This window comes from Myotis myotis, unplaced genomic scaffold (assembly GCF_014108235.1).
Source record: "Myotis myotis isolate mMyoMyo1 unplaced genomic scaffold, mMyoMyo1.p scaffold_m19_p_3, whole genome shotgun sequence".
NCBI classification, from domain to species: Eukaryota; Metazoa; Chordata; class Mammalia; order Chiroptera; family Vespertilionidae; genus Myotis; species Myotis myotis.
The window spans coordinates 119,826,558-119,844,384 of NW_023416335.1; the positions used below are offsets into that span (position 1 = coordinate 119,826,558).

A 17,827-nucleotide genomic window follows, 5' to 3' on the forward strand; every position below is an offset into this window, starting at 1 on the left:
GACCAATTTGCATATTGATGCCTGTGCAGAAGGGGGCAGGTGGCCAGGGGAGAGGGGACCTATTTGCATATTGATGTGTGCACAGCAGGGGGCAGGTGGCCAGAGCCAAGTTCCCTGGGGCCGGGCACACCTCTCCTCCCTACAACTCCAGACCCAGGTGGAGGCAGGCCTGAGTGGCCCCCGCCCCAGGGTCAGACTCTTCCCTTCCTCTCCTCCCCTGCCCACAGCTGCAGCGCTGTCTCCACAGCTGAAGTGCACTGAACCTGCCTGGTGGTTCGGCTAAACCCACCCTCCTAGCCCGCCTAGCTCCTCCCTGACCCAGCCCCTACCCCACTGCAGGAGATTGGAGCCCCACCCTGAGCAGGTACAGCTGCAAAAAACAGCCACATACAATTTAAAGAATGGCGCCAAGCCACTATGGAAGACAGTATGGAGCTTCCTCAAAAAACTAAAAATGGAACTCCCATTTGACCCTGCGATCCCACTTCTAGAAATATATACCAAGAAACCAGAAACACCAATCAGAAAGGATGTTGGCACCCATATGTTCATAGCAGCACAATTCACCATAGCTGAGATCTGGAAACAGCCTAAGTGCCCATCAGCAGATGAATGGATTAGAAAAATGTGGTACATCTACAGGATGGAATACTATGCTGCTGTAAAAAAGAAGGAACTCTTACCATTTGCAACAGCATGGATGGAACTGGAGAGCATTATGCTAAGTGAAATAAGCCAGACAATGAAGGAAAAATACCACATGATCTCACTCATTCATGGATAATAAAGACCATTATAAACTTACTAGAGGCCCAGTGCACAAAAATTTGTGCACTCGGAGGAATGGGGGGGAGGGGTCCCTCAGCCCAGCCTGTGCCCTCTCACAGTCTGGGACCCCTCGGGAGATAACGACCTGCTGGCTTAGGCCTGCTCCCGGGTGGATGAGGGCAGGCCCAATCCCTAGGTGCAGCCCCTGGTTGGGCTCAGAGCAGGGCCGATCAGGGGGTTGGGGCGCCGCACCCTGTCACATACAGAGCCGCAGGGTGATCACGAGGTTGGGGAGCTCCCCCCTATCAGGCACAGAGCAGGGCTGATCTGGGGGATTGGGGCGCCTTCCCCTGTCACGAACAGAGCAGGACCGATAGGGAGGTTGTGGCCCCGCACCATCACACACAGAGCCGCAGGGCAATCAGGGGGTTTGGGCGCTGCCCCCTGTCACGCTGATACCAGTGCTGGGAGGCCTCACGGCTCCACTGATCCCAGTGCTGGGAGGCATATTACCCTTTTACTATATAGGATAGAGGCCCGGTGCACAAAGATGTGTGCACTCGGGGGGAAGAGGAGATCCCTCAGCCTGACCTGTGCCCTCTCACAGTCTGAGACCCCTAGGGAGATAACGAACTGCTGGCTTAGGCCCGCTTCTGGGTGGCAGAGGGCAGGCCCAATCCCTAGGTGCAGCCCCTGGTCGGGCTCAGAGCAGGGCTGATTGGGGAGTTCGGGCACCGCCCACTATCATGCACAAAGCAGGGCGGATCGGAAGGTTGCGATGCCACCCTCAGTCACGCTCAGGGTAGGGCCGATTGGGGGGTTGGGGCACTGCCCCCTGTCACACTCAAGGCAGGGTAAATGGGGAGGTTGCGGTGCCACCCCCTATCACGCACAGAGCAGGGTCGATCAGGGGGTTGGGGAGCTCCCCCTGTCATGCACAGAGCAGGGCCCATCAGGGGGTTGAGGACCTCCCCCCTGTCACTCACAGAGTAGGGCCAATAGGGGAGTTGGGGCACCGCCCACTGTCACACACAGAGCAGGGCGGATCAGGGGGTTGGGGCACCGCCCTCTATCACCCACAGAGCAGGGCAGATCAGGGGGTTGCGGCGCTGCCACTGTCACACTCAGGGCAGGGCCGATGGGGAGTTTATGGCTCTACCCCGTCACACACAGAGCAGGGCCCGTGGGGGGGGCGGGGGGGTTGGGGCGCCGCCCTCTAAGATCCACAGAGCAAGGCCGATCAGGGGGTTGGGGCGCTGCCACTCTCACACACAGGGCAGGGCCAATGGGGAGGTTATGGCTCTACCCCATCACACACAGAGCAGGGCCCGTGGGGTGGGGGGTTTGGGCGCCGCACTCTGTCACACACAGAGCATGGCCAATCAGGGGGTTGGGGCGCTGCACCCTGTCACACACAGAGCCGCAGGGCGATCAGGAGGTTGGGGAGCTCCCCGCTATCAGGCACAGAGCAGGGCTGATCAGGGGGTTGGGGCGCTTTCCCCTGTCACGAACAGAGCAGGGCGGATAGGGAGGTTGTAGCCCTGCCTCCTGTCACACACAGAGCCACAGGGCGATCAGGGGGTTTGGGCGCTGCCCCATGTCACGCTGATCCTGGTGCCAGGAGGCCTCTCGGCTCCACTGATCCCAGTGCTGGTAGGCATATTACTTTTTTACTATATAGGATAGAGGCCTGGTGCACGGGTGGGGGCTGGCTGGTTTACCCTGAAGGGTGTCCTGGATCAGGGTGGGGGTCCAACTGGGATGCCTGGCCAGCCTGGGTGAGGGGATGATGGCTGTTTGCAGCTGGTCACACACCCTTCAGGGTGGGGGTCCCCAATGGGGTGCCTGGCCAGTCTGGGTGAGGGGCTGAGGGATGTTTTCAGGCTGGTGGGTGACTGAAGCTCCCAACCCAGGGGTGGGCAAACTTTTTGACTCGAGGGCCACAATGGGTTCTTAAACTGGACCGGAGGGCCAGAACAAAAGCATGGATGGAGTGTTTGTGTGAACTCATATAAATTCAAAGTAAACATCATTACATAAAAGGGTACGGTCTTTTTTTTCTTTAGTTTTATTCATTTCAAACGGGCCGGCGCGGGCCGTAGTTTGCCCACGGCTGTCCCAACCGCTCCTTTTTTTATTTTCTTTTTTTCATTCTGGGGCAACTTTAGCTCTGGCTCCAGCTCTGAGGCCTCTGCTGCTGAAAGCAGGTATCTGGTTTCTTTGGGTTCTATAATCGAAACACTGTATCAGCTCCAGCTTTGAGATCCCGGCCGACTGAAAGCTGGTTTCTGGGGTTTTGTTTAGCTTCTATATTTGTTACAATGTTTCAAACTGCAAGCTCAGAGGCCGGCAAGGCAGGCAGGGAACGTTGGAGTCCTCCGTCACTGAAGCAAGCAAGCCTCATGTTCGCTTCCAGCTGCCTGGCTGCCGGCCGCCATCTTGGCTGGCAGTTAATTTGCATATTGCCCTGATTAGCCAATGGGAAGGGTAGCGGATATACGGCTAATTACCATGTTTCTCTTTTATTAGATAGGATTATGCTAAGTGAAATAAGGCAGTCAATGAAGGAAAAATACCATATGATCTCACTCATTCATGGAAAATAAAGACCATTATAAACTTATGAACAAAAATAGATACAGAGGCAGAGCTGCCTCAAACAGACCATCAAACTCAGCATGAAGGCCGGGGAGGGTGGTAAGAGATCAACCGAAGGACTTGTATGCATGCATACAAGCATAACCAATGGACATAAGACACTGGGGAGGGCCAGGGGATTGTCAAGCGTGGGGGGAAAAAGGAGACATATGTAATACCCTTTGTAATACTTTAAGCAACAAAATAAATAAATAAATAAATAAATAAATAAATAAATAAATAAATAAATAAAAATAAAGAATGGTGCCAAGCTGTAAGGTTTGACAGTTACTCCCCCTTCGGCCTCACCCCCCCCCCTTAACGCCCCCCTAACTCCCTACCCCCTGCCAGCGCCTCCAGGGACAACCAGCACTACAGGGCTGCTGGCCAAAGCCCGCCTCTCCAAGGCCTGAGGAGAGCGCCTGACAGGGGCCCAGACTGCTAAGAAGGAAGAGGAAGCGTCCACGGGGAGCTCTTCAATCCCCCTGCAGGGACACCCTACCCCAGCCCCCACACCCCTAGAGGAATGGATGGACACCCTACCCCAGCCCCTGCACCCCTGGGGGGACGGGGAGGCTGACTGGACAGGGAGAAGACCCAGCCTCGGGTAGCTGCAGCCCGCACCTCCGACTCCCGATCTCTTTCCCTGCCATCCCACCAGAGGCGCCCACAATAGCACGCCAGCGACCACCCGTCAGTGCCCCCGAGGCACCAGGGGCCCGTGGCCGCCGCTGCCGGGCCCCCTCTGCTGGGGCCGGGCACGACTCTCCTCCCTACAACTCCAGACCCCGGTGAAGGCAGGCCTGAGCGGTCCCCCCAACCCAGGACTAGGCCCCCCCCCCCCCCCCCAGCAGCAGCGCCATCCCCACAGCTGAAGAGCCCTGAACCTCACTGGGGGTGCGGCTAAACCCGCCCTCCTAGCCCGCCAGGCTCCACCCTGGCCCCGCCCCCATCCCAGTCCAGGAGATTGGAGCCCCACCCTGAACAGGTACACCTGCGAAACAGCCACATACAATTTAAAGAATGGCGCCAAGCAGGAAGGTTTGACAGTTACTCCCCTTCAGCCTCGCCGTCCCCCTAGCACCCCCCTAACTCCCTGCCCCCCTGCCAGCGCCTCCAGGGATGACCAGCACTACAGGGCTGCTGGCCAGAGCCCACTCCTCCAAAGCCTGCAGAACCCTCTGCAAAGCTTACATAACTACAGTCCCAGGAAACAATCATGCCCTCCTTCCCTAATCAGCACCTGCTACCTGCAAGAGTACCCGTGGGCAGTTGGGGGCAAGCAGGCTGGCAGGGAGGCTGTTGGGGGTGATCAGGCCAGCAGGGGGGGACAGTTGGGGGCAAGCAGGCCAGTGGGGGGGGTGGGAGTTGGGGGTGAGCAGGCCACAGGCAGAGTGGTTTAGGCCCACAGGAATTGGGCCTATACCAGCAGTTGGACATCCCCCGAGGGGTCCTGGACTGGTGAGGGTGCAGGCCAGACTGAGGGACACACACCACACACCCCCCTTGCACGAATTTTGTGCACCAGGCCACTAGTCTTATCATAAAATATTTTCTATAATTAAAAAGAACAATGTGTGCCCTAGCCAGTTTGGCTCAGTGAATAGAGTGTCAGCCTGCAGACCGAAGGTCCCAGGTTAGATTCTGTCAAGGGCACATACCTTGTTGCAGGCTCCTTCCAACCCTGGGCCATGGTCAGGGCTCATACAGGAGGCAACCAATCGATGTGTTTCTCTCACACCGATATTTCTCTCTGTGTTTCCCTCTCTTCTACTCTCCCTAAAATCAGTGGAAAAATATCCTTGAGTGAGTATTAAAAAACAAACAACAACAGAAACCAATGTGATCCGAGTTCAAAAATGATTAAATTGAAACACCAGAAACAGAATAATTATTAAACAATTTCATAAAACATAAAGAAGGCAATTCAAACTTGTAATGAAATAAATTCCTATATTGAAATTGTTAGCAATGAAGAAAAGCTAAGACCATCACCACACAAAATACCCTAAAATACTTTAAATTCAAAAGAAAAAGTAAAAAAGAAGCCTAAAACTTAAAAGATTTATATGTAAATACTTACTTATGTGTTCTCAAAATGGGGGAAACTGAGCAAAAAATTCATGGGAAAATAGCCCACATCGAAGATAGATATTACTTGAATGACTTTAACAAACAAATATTAATTAAAACAAACATTATATATTTCCCACTCATCAGATCTGACAATACATACATATACACACACACACACACACACACACACACACACACAGGAGAAAGAAGAGAAAATTGACAGCTTCAATTATTGTTAGCAAAGACAAGGAAAATTGGCATGCTGCTTTTTTTCAAAAGTCGGTGCATCTGAGGAAATTTATACTGTTTCTATAAGGTATATGAGGTTTATAATCAGTAAAAGTTATATAAAACAAAAGGGCCCAGTCAATGGTGTCCCTTGGCATGGCCTGCGGGGATCAAGCTGAAACAGGCATCCAACATCCCCTGAGGGATGTAGTAGTGAGCGAAGCAGCAGGTGGCTGGGGAGGAGCCACTCCCGCTCATCGCGGGCCCTGCTCATCCCAGTCAGCTCATCCTGGTCAGCTGAGCAGCGCACCCACTATGGGAGCGCGCTGACCACCAGGGGGCAGTTCCTGCATTGAGCATCTGCCCCCTGGTGGTCATTGCACCTCATACCGACTGGCCAACCAGCTGACCGGTTACTTAGGCTTTTATATATATAAATGAAATGAAAATAGGTATTAAGTCAGATTTAATGTCTGAAATGAAAATGTTGAAAGCCTAAAAATGGCTTCTATATACTAGATAATAACTCCTCCAAATCTCTCCAGTAAAGATTTCACAATTATGCAATTGTGACCTAAACACTCTATCATACCCAATCAGGAGTTACAATGACAGAAAAAAATCTGGCTGTGGCTAAACAGTCTCAGCAGAAGTTTCTAACAAGTTTATGGTATTCTTCTCTAAAATGTAAATCTTCATTCAGACAGGCTAGAGATCCAGGAAGTCTCAGAATCATGACAGAGCCATTCAGCTGTGTGCATACATGAGTTAAGTAAACTGATTTCTCTGAGTCTATTTCCTCATCTGTAAATGTGCACAAAATCGCAGGCATACTGGATCTCTGTGAAGGTTAGACAGAGTGAATGCTCAGGGCCTAGTTTCAAGGACTGGGCACATAACTGACACTTATCATATGGTCACGGCTACTATTGTTTTTGAACCTGGTTTAACTTAATCTGTAAATAATTAGGTTCACACATAATTATCACTCCATTGGGGTAAAAAAGTGTAGTTTATACATCTTGCATGACTGTGAAATATGTTTCTGAATTTTTAAAAAGGAAGGAAATAAAGAGGGAGGGAAAAATAGGAGTGGAAGGTGGGGAGAAAGGAAGAATGGAAAAAGAAGTAAGTTAAAAATATAGACACCGACCAAGACCAGCATTGCACTTTAATAAAAAAAAAAAAAATGCAAAATAGTTGAAATGACCACCCTAAAGCTCAACAGTACCCATTCATTAAATTGAAATAAAACTTACCAATTAAGTGCGATTAACTGGAAGCAAGATGAACTTTCTCTTATGCTGAGGTGTCGGCACAAAGCTGTGGAATAAAACTTGCCTTTTCTATTTAAAGCCATTCCTTTATTGCTAAGCAGTTGGTCTGAGAGGAAGGCAGTAAGCAGGGTTAGAAAGAGGAAAAAGAGGGGATAAAGATGAAGAGAAAAACAACATGCAATTCTGAATCAAGTCTCTTCACCAGAGCCTTGCAGATTCTCCTGTGTTCTCACCTGGAGTTGTGCGGAGCTGTCATTGAGACTGTCCTCCCTTCGCCGAGCCTCCTCTAGCATCTGCGCACTCTTCTTCTTTTCCACCTGTTCCTTGTGCTTCAGATTTGCTACCTTCTTATTCTGGTCTTTCACTTGCCTGTTGATAAGGGAGGAGAAAAATCAAGCTATTCATATATATGTATAGAAAAAAATGTTCATTTACAGTTTTACACCACTGCCACCAAGGAATGGCTGAAAACCAACAAAGAATTCCTGCAGCAAAATGATTCCAACACTTTCAAGGGTATTCCTACCAATAGTAACAAATTGTTAACAATAATGTTTCAGGAACATGTATTTCAGCATGTACATGTATTTCAGCATGTACTTCACAGGAAGCACAGTGAAATCCTAAAAGAAAAGGAGGGCATGAGATAGTTTGAAATGAAAAAGAAACCAAGTCAGAGATTTATGTTGAAAATATGGAAACAGTCTCCTGACATCAATGCTATGAAATAGAATAGCTGATTAAGAAAGGTTTTGTAATACAAATCTTATTTTAATATTATTAAATCTTTCAAACTTTCAAAAGGCGATATGCAATCTATATAATAAAAACCTAAGCGACTGTTACAGTGGAATGACCAGAACAACCAGTCGCTATGATTTGCACTGACCACCAGTGGGCAGACGCTCAACACATGAGCTGCCCCCTGGTGGTCAGTGCGCTCTCACAGAGGGAGCGCCGCTCAGCCAGAAGCTGGGCTCACCGCTGGTGAGCACAGCAGTGAAGGTAGGAGCCTCTCCCGCCTTCACAGCAGCGAGCCGAGAGGTAAGGAGCAGTAAGCAGGCAGGTGGTAAGGAGCAAGAGGGTCTTGGACTGAGAGAAGGATGTCTGCCTGCTGGCTTGCCCCACTTGTGAAGAGCGGGTCTAGCCGGCAGGCGGACATGCCCTGAGGCATCCTGGACTGCGAGAGGGTGCAGGCCGGGCTGAGGCTCCCACCCCCCACCCCAGTGCACGAATTTCATGCACTGGGCCTCTAGTGTATATATAAATGAAAATAATGCTATAAAGATGTAGGAACCCAGCTTAAGCAACAGAAGATTATATCTACTTCTGAAGCTCCCTATCCTATACCACTGCCTCCACACTAAGCTAAGAATATCCTACATCCTAAAAATTGTGTTTAAAATCCCCTTGCTTTTATTATAGTTTTGTTGCATATATTGGTCCTTCATTTATTTTGCATGTTTTAAAAATTTATTTATAAAGTTTATTAATAAACTGTTTTTCTTTTCAATATATTTTGAGACTCATACTGATCAATGAGTATAATGTAGTTTTTTATCCATTCATTTTCAATGCAGTATAAAATAATATATGGCAATTGTTTTAACACATTCCAAAGTTGATAAACAACTGAGTTGTTTCGTTTCTTCCTATTATAAGCAATGCTGCTGGATACATTGTGGTATGCCTGTTCGAGAGTTTCTCCAAGGAATAGGCCTACAAACTGAACTTTAAGTCATGTAGTAGGTATACCTTTAAGTTTACTATTTTCCAAGAAGTTATATTAATTTATACTTGCCCCAGTAGTGCAAAACAATACCTGTTACACTTGTACATATCCACTAACACTTGGTACTATCAGACTTTCTAAATTTTATCAATCTGGTAGATATAAATAAAAAATATGTCATATAGTTTTAAAATGCATGCTCCTGGCTACTGAGGCTGAATATCTTTTCATGTAGTATTTGACCATTCCGGTTTACTTCTGTGAAATAGCTACTTATGTGTTTTGCCCATTTTTCAATGAGGGTATCTTTTTCTTACTGACTTGTAAGTATCCTTTATATATTCTGGATCATAATCCTCTGCTATATGCTACACAAATATTTTCTTCCAATTTATGAATTATTTCTTTGATTGCTTTATAATATGATATGCTTTCATTTATAAAATTTTTAATTGTTTCAATGTACCAATCTTCTCCATTGTAGTTTGAAATCTTGTCACATTTTCACAGTATCTTCCCCATCCCAAGTTCATAAAGATATTCCCTGAAAATTTTGTAACTTAGTCTTTTACAGTGAAGTCATTCATCCACCTGAAACTTATGTTGTATATGGTAGGAAGTAGAGATATAATTTCAATTTCAGGAATGGTCTGAGGTAAGAATACATATATTGATAACTAATTGTCCAGCATAACCTATATGCATTGCTACTTCTGTCGTGTATAAAACCTCTATATATACTGGAAGTGCTAGCCATAGATATCAGACAAAAAGAAGAAATAAAAGGCATCTAACTTGGAAAAGAAGTAAAACTGTCCTTGTTCACAGATGACATGATACTATATGTAGAAAAACCCAAAGACTCCACCAAAAAAACTACTAGACCTAATAAATGAATTCGGCAATGTAGTAGGATACAAATTAACACCCAGAAATCTATGGTCTTTTTATACACCAACAATGAACTCACAGAAAGAGAAACTAAAAAAAAAATCCCATTTACCATTGTACCAAAAAAATTAAGATATCTAGGAATAAACTTAACTAAGGAGGTAAAAGACCTGTACTCGGAAAACAACAGGACATTGAAAAAAGAGATAAAGGAAGACATAAACAAATGGAAGAACATACCATGTTCATGGACTGGTAGAATCAACATCATTAAAATGTCCATACTACCCAAAGCAATCTTCAGATTCAATGAAATCCCCATTAAAATACCAATGGCATATTTCAAAGATCTAGAACAAACTCTCTAAAAATTCAACTGGAATAAAGAAAGATCCCAAATAGCCACAACAATCCTGAGAAAGAAGAACAAAGTTGGAATAATCACAATACCAGATATCAAGCTATATTAAAAAGCCACGGTTCTCAAAATTGCCTGGTAATAGAACAAGAACAGACATACAGACCAATGGAACAGAACAGGGAACCCAGAAATTGACCCAAGCCATTCTGCTAAATTAATATTTGGCAAAGGAGACAAGAGCATACAATGGAGTCAACACAGTCTCTTTAATAGATGGTGCTGGGAAATTTGGTCAGCATGCAAAAAACTGAAACTAGATCACCAACTTACACCATATACAAAAACAAAGTCAATATGGCTAAAGGACTTAAAAGTAGCATGGGAAATCATAGAAATCCTACAACACTCCATAGGCAGCAAAACAGCAGACATATGTCGTAGCAGTATCTTTACTGACACAGCTTCTAGGGCAATGGAGACTAAGGAGAAAATAAACAAATGGGACTACGTCAAAATAAAAAAGCTTCTGCACAGCAAAAGAAGCCATCAACAAAGCAGCAATAAAGCCCATTGCATGGGAGAACATATTTGCCAATGCTATTTCAGATAAGGGCTTAATCTCCAAAATTTACAGAGAACTCACACAACTTAACAAAAGGAAGATAAACAATCCAATCAAAAAATGGGTAAAGGGCCTAAGTAGACACTTTTCGAAAAAGGACATACAGAAGGCCAGGAGACATATGAAAACATGCTCAAAGTCACTAATCATTTTAGAGATGCAAATCAAAACAACAGTGGGGTACCATCTCACACCTGCCAGAATGGCTATCATCAACAAATCAACAAATGACAAGTGCTGGAGAGGATGTGGAGAAAAAGGAACCCTTATGCACTGCTGGTGGGAATGCAGACAGATGCAGCCACTGTGAAAGACAGTATGGAGTTTCCTCAAAGAGTTAAAAATGGAACTCCCATTTGTCCCAGTAATCCCACTTCTAGGACTATATCCCAAAAAACGAGAAACACTAATCAGAAAGGATATATGCACCCCTATGTTCATAGTAGCACAATTTACAATAGCTAAGATTTGGAAACAACCCAAGTGCCCATCAGCAGATGAATGGATTAAAAAACTGTGGTCTCTCTACACAAAGGAATACTACACCGTATCAAAAAGATGGAACTTATACCATTTGCAACAGTATGGATAAAACTGGAGAGCATTATGCTAAGCGAAATAAGCCAGAGAAAGATAAATATCACATGATCTCACTCACATGTGGTATATAATGATCAACATAATTTGATGAACAAAAATAGATCCAGAGACAAATGGCAGGGGAGAGGGGGTTAGAGAGCAACCAAAGGACTTGTATGCATACATATTAGCATAACCAGTGAACACCTACACTGGTGTGGTGGAGGCTTGCCCCAGGTGGGAATGGCTTGGGGGGGGGGGGGGGGGGGTGGGGGAGGGTCTTTCAATCAGGGGAAAAAGGAGACATATGTAAAACTTCAGACAATAAAAAAATCTCTATAGACATGTGTACCTATTGTATGGCTCTCTACTCTGATATTTTTGTATATTTCTGCACTAAATCTATACTACTTTAATTACTATACCTTTCAATATCTGGTAAAGTAAAGCCTGCCTACCTTGTTCTTTTTCAGGACCATCTTGGCTATTCTTGCCCCTTAACACTTCTATAAATTTCACAAACAGCTTGTCAAGTTCCACTAAACCAGTCAACCAACCAACCACAGTAATCAAATTCCAAAGCAGCCTTTTGGGATTTTGATTGAAATTGTACCAAATCTATTTATCAATTTGGGAAAAACTGACACTTCCATGCTCTTGAGTCTTTCAGTTCATTAACATGGTACATTTCTCCAGTTATTTAGTTCTCCTTATAAGCCTTTCAACAAAGTGTTAAAATTTCCTCAATAAAAGACCAGTATTTATTTTATTCATAGGTACCTTATATGATTTGTTGTCATTTTAAGTTCCAGATATTGTGTCACTCTTAAAAAAGTACTTTTCAACAATGTAAATACTAACAAAATTAACACGTAATTCTTTGTTGTCATTTAATATCTAGTCTATATGCAAATTTGCCCAGTTTTCTACAAAATTTTTTTTTAAACTGGCTCATTTGAATCAGAATCCAAAAGATTTGCAACACAATCCATAGCACTGCGTTTGTCAAATCCTTCAAGTTTCTATTAATCTAGAGAAAAGTCTCTCACCTCCTCCCCTGCCCTGTTTTTAATGCCACTGATTGGTTAAAGAACATGAGTTCTGTAAAATGACTCACATTTTGGAATGTCTGTTTGTTCCTTCATGGTGTCATTTGTTTCTTTACCTCATGCTTTTTCTTTCTTAGATATTGAAAATTAGCTTTAAACAGATTCAGTTTCAACATGTTAGGTCAAAATACAAAATAATGGTGTTTCCACACTGATTATTCATTCATTAGTGAAGAATAATCAGAATGAAGGTAGTGACAGCCCGGTCTATTCTGTGTTACATTCACCCTTTTATCAACTTTAATCTAATGGTACCATGCACTAATGATCTTTTCCTGAAAACATTATTTCAATGGCATTTTTAAATTAAATTTTCTAATGTTTTCTTGCTGACATATAGATATGCACTTAATTTCTGTATTTAGGTTTTATATCTGGCAAACTTGGTAAATGCTCCTACTAATTCTAATACTTTTTCTGTGGACTCTTATTATAATAAAATGAATAATAATAAATTTTTTAATCTTTACACTTTCTTTTTTATTGTCTTATAGAACTTGCTAGAAGGTCCGGAACTATGGTGAAAGTAAGTAGTGAGAGTGGGTATTTTGTCTCTTTCCTGATTCTAAAGAAAGTGATTTTTACATTTCACCATTGACTGATACTTGCTGTACTTTATTCTTTGGAAACTTTTTACCTAGTCCTTGTCTGCCAAAAGTGTCTACTATTTTAGTAGTAAATGAATGCTAAATTTATTGACAGACTTTTGAGATTTTCTAATTTTTTTTTTTTAGTAAATCTTTATTGTTCAGATTATTACATTTGTTCCTCTTTTTCTCCCGCCCATAGCTCCCCTCCACCCAGTTCCCACCCCACCCTCTGCCCTTACCCCCCCCCCCCACTGTCCTCATCCCTAGGTGCAAAATTTTTGTCCAGTCTCTTCCTGCATCTCCCACACCCCTTTCCCCACCAAGAATAGTGAGTCCATTCCCTTTCTATGTCCCTGATTCTATTATAATCACTAGTTCATTCTGTTCATCAGATTATGTATTCACTAGATTCTTAGATTCACTTGTTGATAGATGCGTATTTGTTGTTCATAATTAGTATCTTTACCTTTTTCTTCTTCTTCCTCTTCTTAAAGGATACCTTTCAGCATTCATATAATACTGGTTTGGTGGTGATGAACTCCTTTAGCTTTTCCTTATCTGTGAAGCTCTTTATCTGACCTTCAATTCTGAATGATAGCTTTGCTGGATAAAGTAATCTTGGTTGTAGGTTCTTGGTATTCATCACTTTGAATATTTCTTGCCACTCCCTTCTGGCCTGCAAAGTTTCTGTTGAGAAATCAGCTGACAGTCATATGGGTGCTCCCTTGTAGGTAACTGAGTTTCTTTCTCTTGCTGCTTTTAAGATTCTCTCTTTGTCTTTTGCTCTTGGCATTTTAATTATGATGTATCTTGGTGTGGTCCTCTTTGGATTCCTTTTGTGTGGGGTTCTCTGCACTTCCTGGACTTGTAAGTCTATTTCTTTCACCAGGAAGGGGAAGTTTTCTGTCATTATTTCTTCAAATAGGTTTTCAATATCATGGTCTCTCTCATCTTCTGGCACCCCTATAATTCTGATGTTGGTACGCTTGAAGCTGTCCCAGAGGCTCCTTACACTATCTTCGTATTTTTGGATTCTTTTTTCATTTTGCTTTTCTGGTTGGGTGTTTTTTGCTTCTTCGCATTTCAAATCTTTGCCTTGATTCTTGCGCTCCTCTGGTCTGCTGTTGAGAGTCTGTATAATATTCGTTATTTCAGTCTGTGTATGCTTAATTTCTAGTTGGTTCTTTATCATAACATCGAGGGTCTCATTAGATTTCTTGAGGATCTCAATAACTTTATTGGCGGCTTCTAGACAGTTCTTGAGAGACCTTAGAAGTGTGGTTCTGAACTCAATATCCTCCATTGACAGTTTTGTCCTGTATCTTTGTCTCCGCATTTTTTATGCTTTCTTGGTGCACCCCCTTTTGGTCTTTGTGCGCAGTCTTGTTGTAGTTAAGCCTTGATTGTTGTAGTTAATACTAGGGGGATTTGACCTCCAGGCCAACTGGCTGTGAGAATCAGCTGTGTCTGCAGTGGGAAAACTTCTGTCCTCTAGGGAGGTGCTAATCTAGCCTTTGCCTGAGGCTACCTGGCAAATGGCTCTGCACAGGGCTTGGGCGGGGCGGGTCGCACGGGATCAACAGAGCGGGTGGAGGGAGCAGTTATGGCTGCTCTCAGTCCCGTCCCCAGAGGCTCTGCCTCTCAGAGTCCCAGCAACCGCTGCAAACCTCGGAGAGAAAGCTGCCCTCGCGTTCCGACCGATGCCAGACAGTCCCGCTTCTCCCATTTGAGTCTGGGTCCCTAGAGACTCGCCCAGAACTGGAGCTCAGAATCTGAGACTCCCTCCCGATTGAGAAAACGACAACTGCGCCCTCAGCTACCAGCCCGCTCCGCACGCACCTCCACAGCTTTGTATTTTCCGCACTGCGCCTCCTCTGAGTCTCGTATCCTGTTCTCTTTCCTTCTAGTTGAAGAATTTCCCCTCAGCTAGTCTTCCTGTGATTCTGGGCAATGTCCGTTCCGTCTTTTAGTTGTATTTGTGAAGTGGTTGTTCGAGGCAGCTAACTCCGGTGTTTACCTATGCCGCCATCTTGGTTCGGACTTTAGTCTTGGTTTCAGAGTTTTGATTCAGATTTCCCCTATCAGCTTTAATTTCAGAGCGATTTTCTAATGTTAAACCTATTTTATCATGAATAAATCCTATTTTATATTGTGCATGATATTTACCTCTAAAATTTCTTTACTTCCTTCACACTCAACCATACATTTATAAAATTAATGAAAAAATCTGGCACTTTTATTGTTCCATGTAATAAAGGTTTCTCAGAGAATATAGTTAATAATATTGTCAAAAACAAAACTGAAATCCTCTATAAAAGGTTTTAAAAACACATTTTCTTTACGGTAATTTGGATATAATTATACCAGAGGCTCGGTGCACAAAATTCATGCACTGGGGGATGGGGACAGAGGCTCAGAGCAGGCGCCCCATGTGTGTATGTGTGTGCGTGTGTGTGTGTGTGTGTGTCCCCACTGGGGTTCTGCCCCCAGCTGCACCAGGGAGGCTTGGAGCAGGCACCCCATGTGTGTGCATGTGTGCGTGTGTGTGTATGTGCGTGTGTATGTCTGTTGGGGGCCTGTCCCCAGCCGCATCGGAGGCTCAGAGCAGGTGCCCCTCTGTGTTGCTCTCTCAAGCTTCGGGCCACACCTGCGTGTTGGTCTCTCAGGCTCGGGGCCCTGTTCGTGACTGTTATGGAGTCCCAACCTCATCTGCATAGTGTGTGTATATATATATATAATGTCTTTGGGCAAAAAATGTTATATATATATATATATATATATATATATATATATTCTAAATACTTCTTCAGCATAGAATTTTAATTATGAGAAATTATTCAAAATTAAAGTAAATTAACAGCATAGACGATAAAAAGTCACTGTGTGATGGAAGTGACACTAATATACTATTAAAAGGTCACAATTCATATTTTTACTTTCTACCACCTTAAGTATGTCTACAGAAAGATTCAGCCACAGAATATATAATAAAACCAGTTACCACTGAGAGAAATAAAAATGGAATTAATGTCTATTTTTTAATCTCCTCACTGCATAATTTCCTGTGCTAATATTTCTAATTTTATTAATCTGATATCAATCATATTAACTAACAGAAAAAATAGATTGAGATCTTTGTTCAGAAAAGACAAAGACAAAATCTTGTTTTCATGAGACAACTGCTCTTTTTCAAAATTAAATTTCTCATAGCAATGGCTTATTCTACACAAAGATTTTGTTCTCTGTTTAAGGCAGAAAAAAAATGTAATGGTGTGCAAATTCTTTTCACCTTGCATCTGTGAATTATTCCATAGGATGCTGGCAACCATTAACATCTGTAGCACAGCCTGGTTATTTCAAGCAATAGGACACATGGAGTAAGAAACCTAATTAAAACCACTTGACTATTTTTTGGTAAAAGGCAGATGTTATAGGCTAAACTTTTGATCCAATCAAAGTCAATTTCATTCTTCAGTACATTTTACCATAATTATATCTGAGAATAAGTAACTTTATGCTTCTTTTTTTTCAGTTAGCTGAAGAAAAAGTTTTTTAATTGTTGACAGTATTACAGATGTCTTTCATTTTCTCCCTTTTTGCCCCATTCCACCCAACCCTGCCCCACCCCATACTATGGTCTGAGTCCATATGTTATGCATATATGTTCTTTGGTTAATCTCTTCCTGCCCTCTCTCCCCCACACACTGAGATCTGTTATTCTGTTCCATGCATCCATTCCTCTGAACCTATTTTGTTATTTTTTTTTTAAAAAAAATACATTTTATTGATTTTTACAGAGAGGAAGGGAGAGGGATAGAGAGTTAGAAACATTGATGAGAGAGAAACATTGATCAGCTGCCTCCTGCACGCCCCCTATTGGGGATAGAGCCCACAATCAAGGTACATGCCCTTGACCGGAATCAAACCCAGGACCCTTCTTCAGTTCACGGGCTGATGCTCTATCCACTGAGCCAAACCTGTTAGGGCCCTATTTTGTTCTTTAGATTCCACATTTAAGTGAGACCATGTGATATTTGCCTGCTCTGACTTATTTTGCTTAGCATACTAGTCTCTAGGTCCATCCATGCTGTCTCCAAGGGTAAGAGTTCTTTCTTTTTTACAGCTACATAACATTTCATTATGTAAATGTACCACAACTTTTTTATCCACTCATCTATTGATGGGCACTTGAGCTGTTTCCAGATCTTTACCCCCAAGTCATAGAACTAGGTCAGGGTATTTTTATTTATCTATTTATTTTAAATATTTTATTGATTTTTAAATTTAAAAATATATATATTTTATTGATTTCAAAGAGAAAGGGAGAGGGAAATAGAGAGAAGCATTAATAATGAGAATCATCGATTGGCTGCCTCCTGCACACCCCCTACCGGGGATCAAGCCTGCAACCAAGGCATGTGCCCCTGACCAGGAATTGAACTGTGACCTCCTGGTTCATAGGTGGACGCTCAACCACTGAGTCACATGGGCTGGGCTTATTGACTTTTTGGGAGAGAAAGGAAAAGAGAGGGAGAGAAGGAAACATCAATGTGAGTGAAACATCAATCGGCTGCCCCTGTACACCTCCTAATAGGCATGGAGCCAGCAACCTGGGCATCTGCCCTGATCAGGAATTAACCATTGAGACCTTTCAGTGCAGCACAAGATGATGCCCAACCGAACCACACTGGCAAGGCTAGGTCAGGGTATCTTTTTTGTGTTTCAGGAAATAGAATAAAAAAAATCCACAGCTCTTATCCTATCCCAACCACCATATCACTTACATATTTTTAAAAATTTTATTTTGACCTTCATAATATTGGGCACATAATTTTAATGCTTACCTCCATCAATTCCAAAAAGATATAGTAAAATGCTAACTAAAAAATATAGAATATCAATTTAAATACAGGGCATGCTCCAAAGCATATGCAAGGTGAGGCAAAAGGAGGTTTAC

At 43.6% G+C, this 17,827-nt stretch overlaps 1 protein-coding gene across 16 annotated transcripts in view; it reads right to left on the bottom strand.

The window, feature by feature from the left end:
• ERC1 (ELKS/RAB6-interacting/CAST family member 1) overlaps positions 1-17,827 on the bottom strand; it is a 520,764-nt gene that overhangs the window by 281,364 nt on the left and 221,573 nt on the right. For all 16 annotated transcript variants that reach the window (XM_036301306.1, XM_036301299.1, XM_036301300.1 and 13 more), the window contains one exon: positions 7,220-7,355. In XM_036301306.1, coding sequence (XP_036157199.1) covers positions 7,220-7,355 — 136 coding nt within the window. The remainder of the gene's footprint in view (positions 1-7,219; positions 7,356-17,827) is intronic.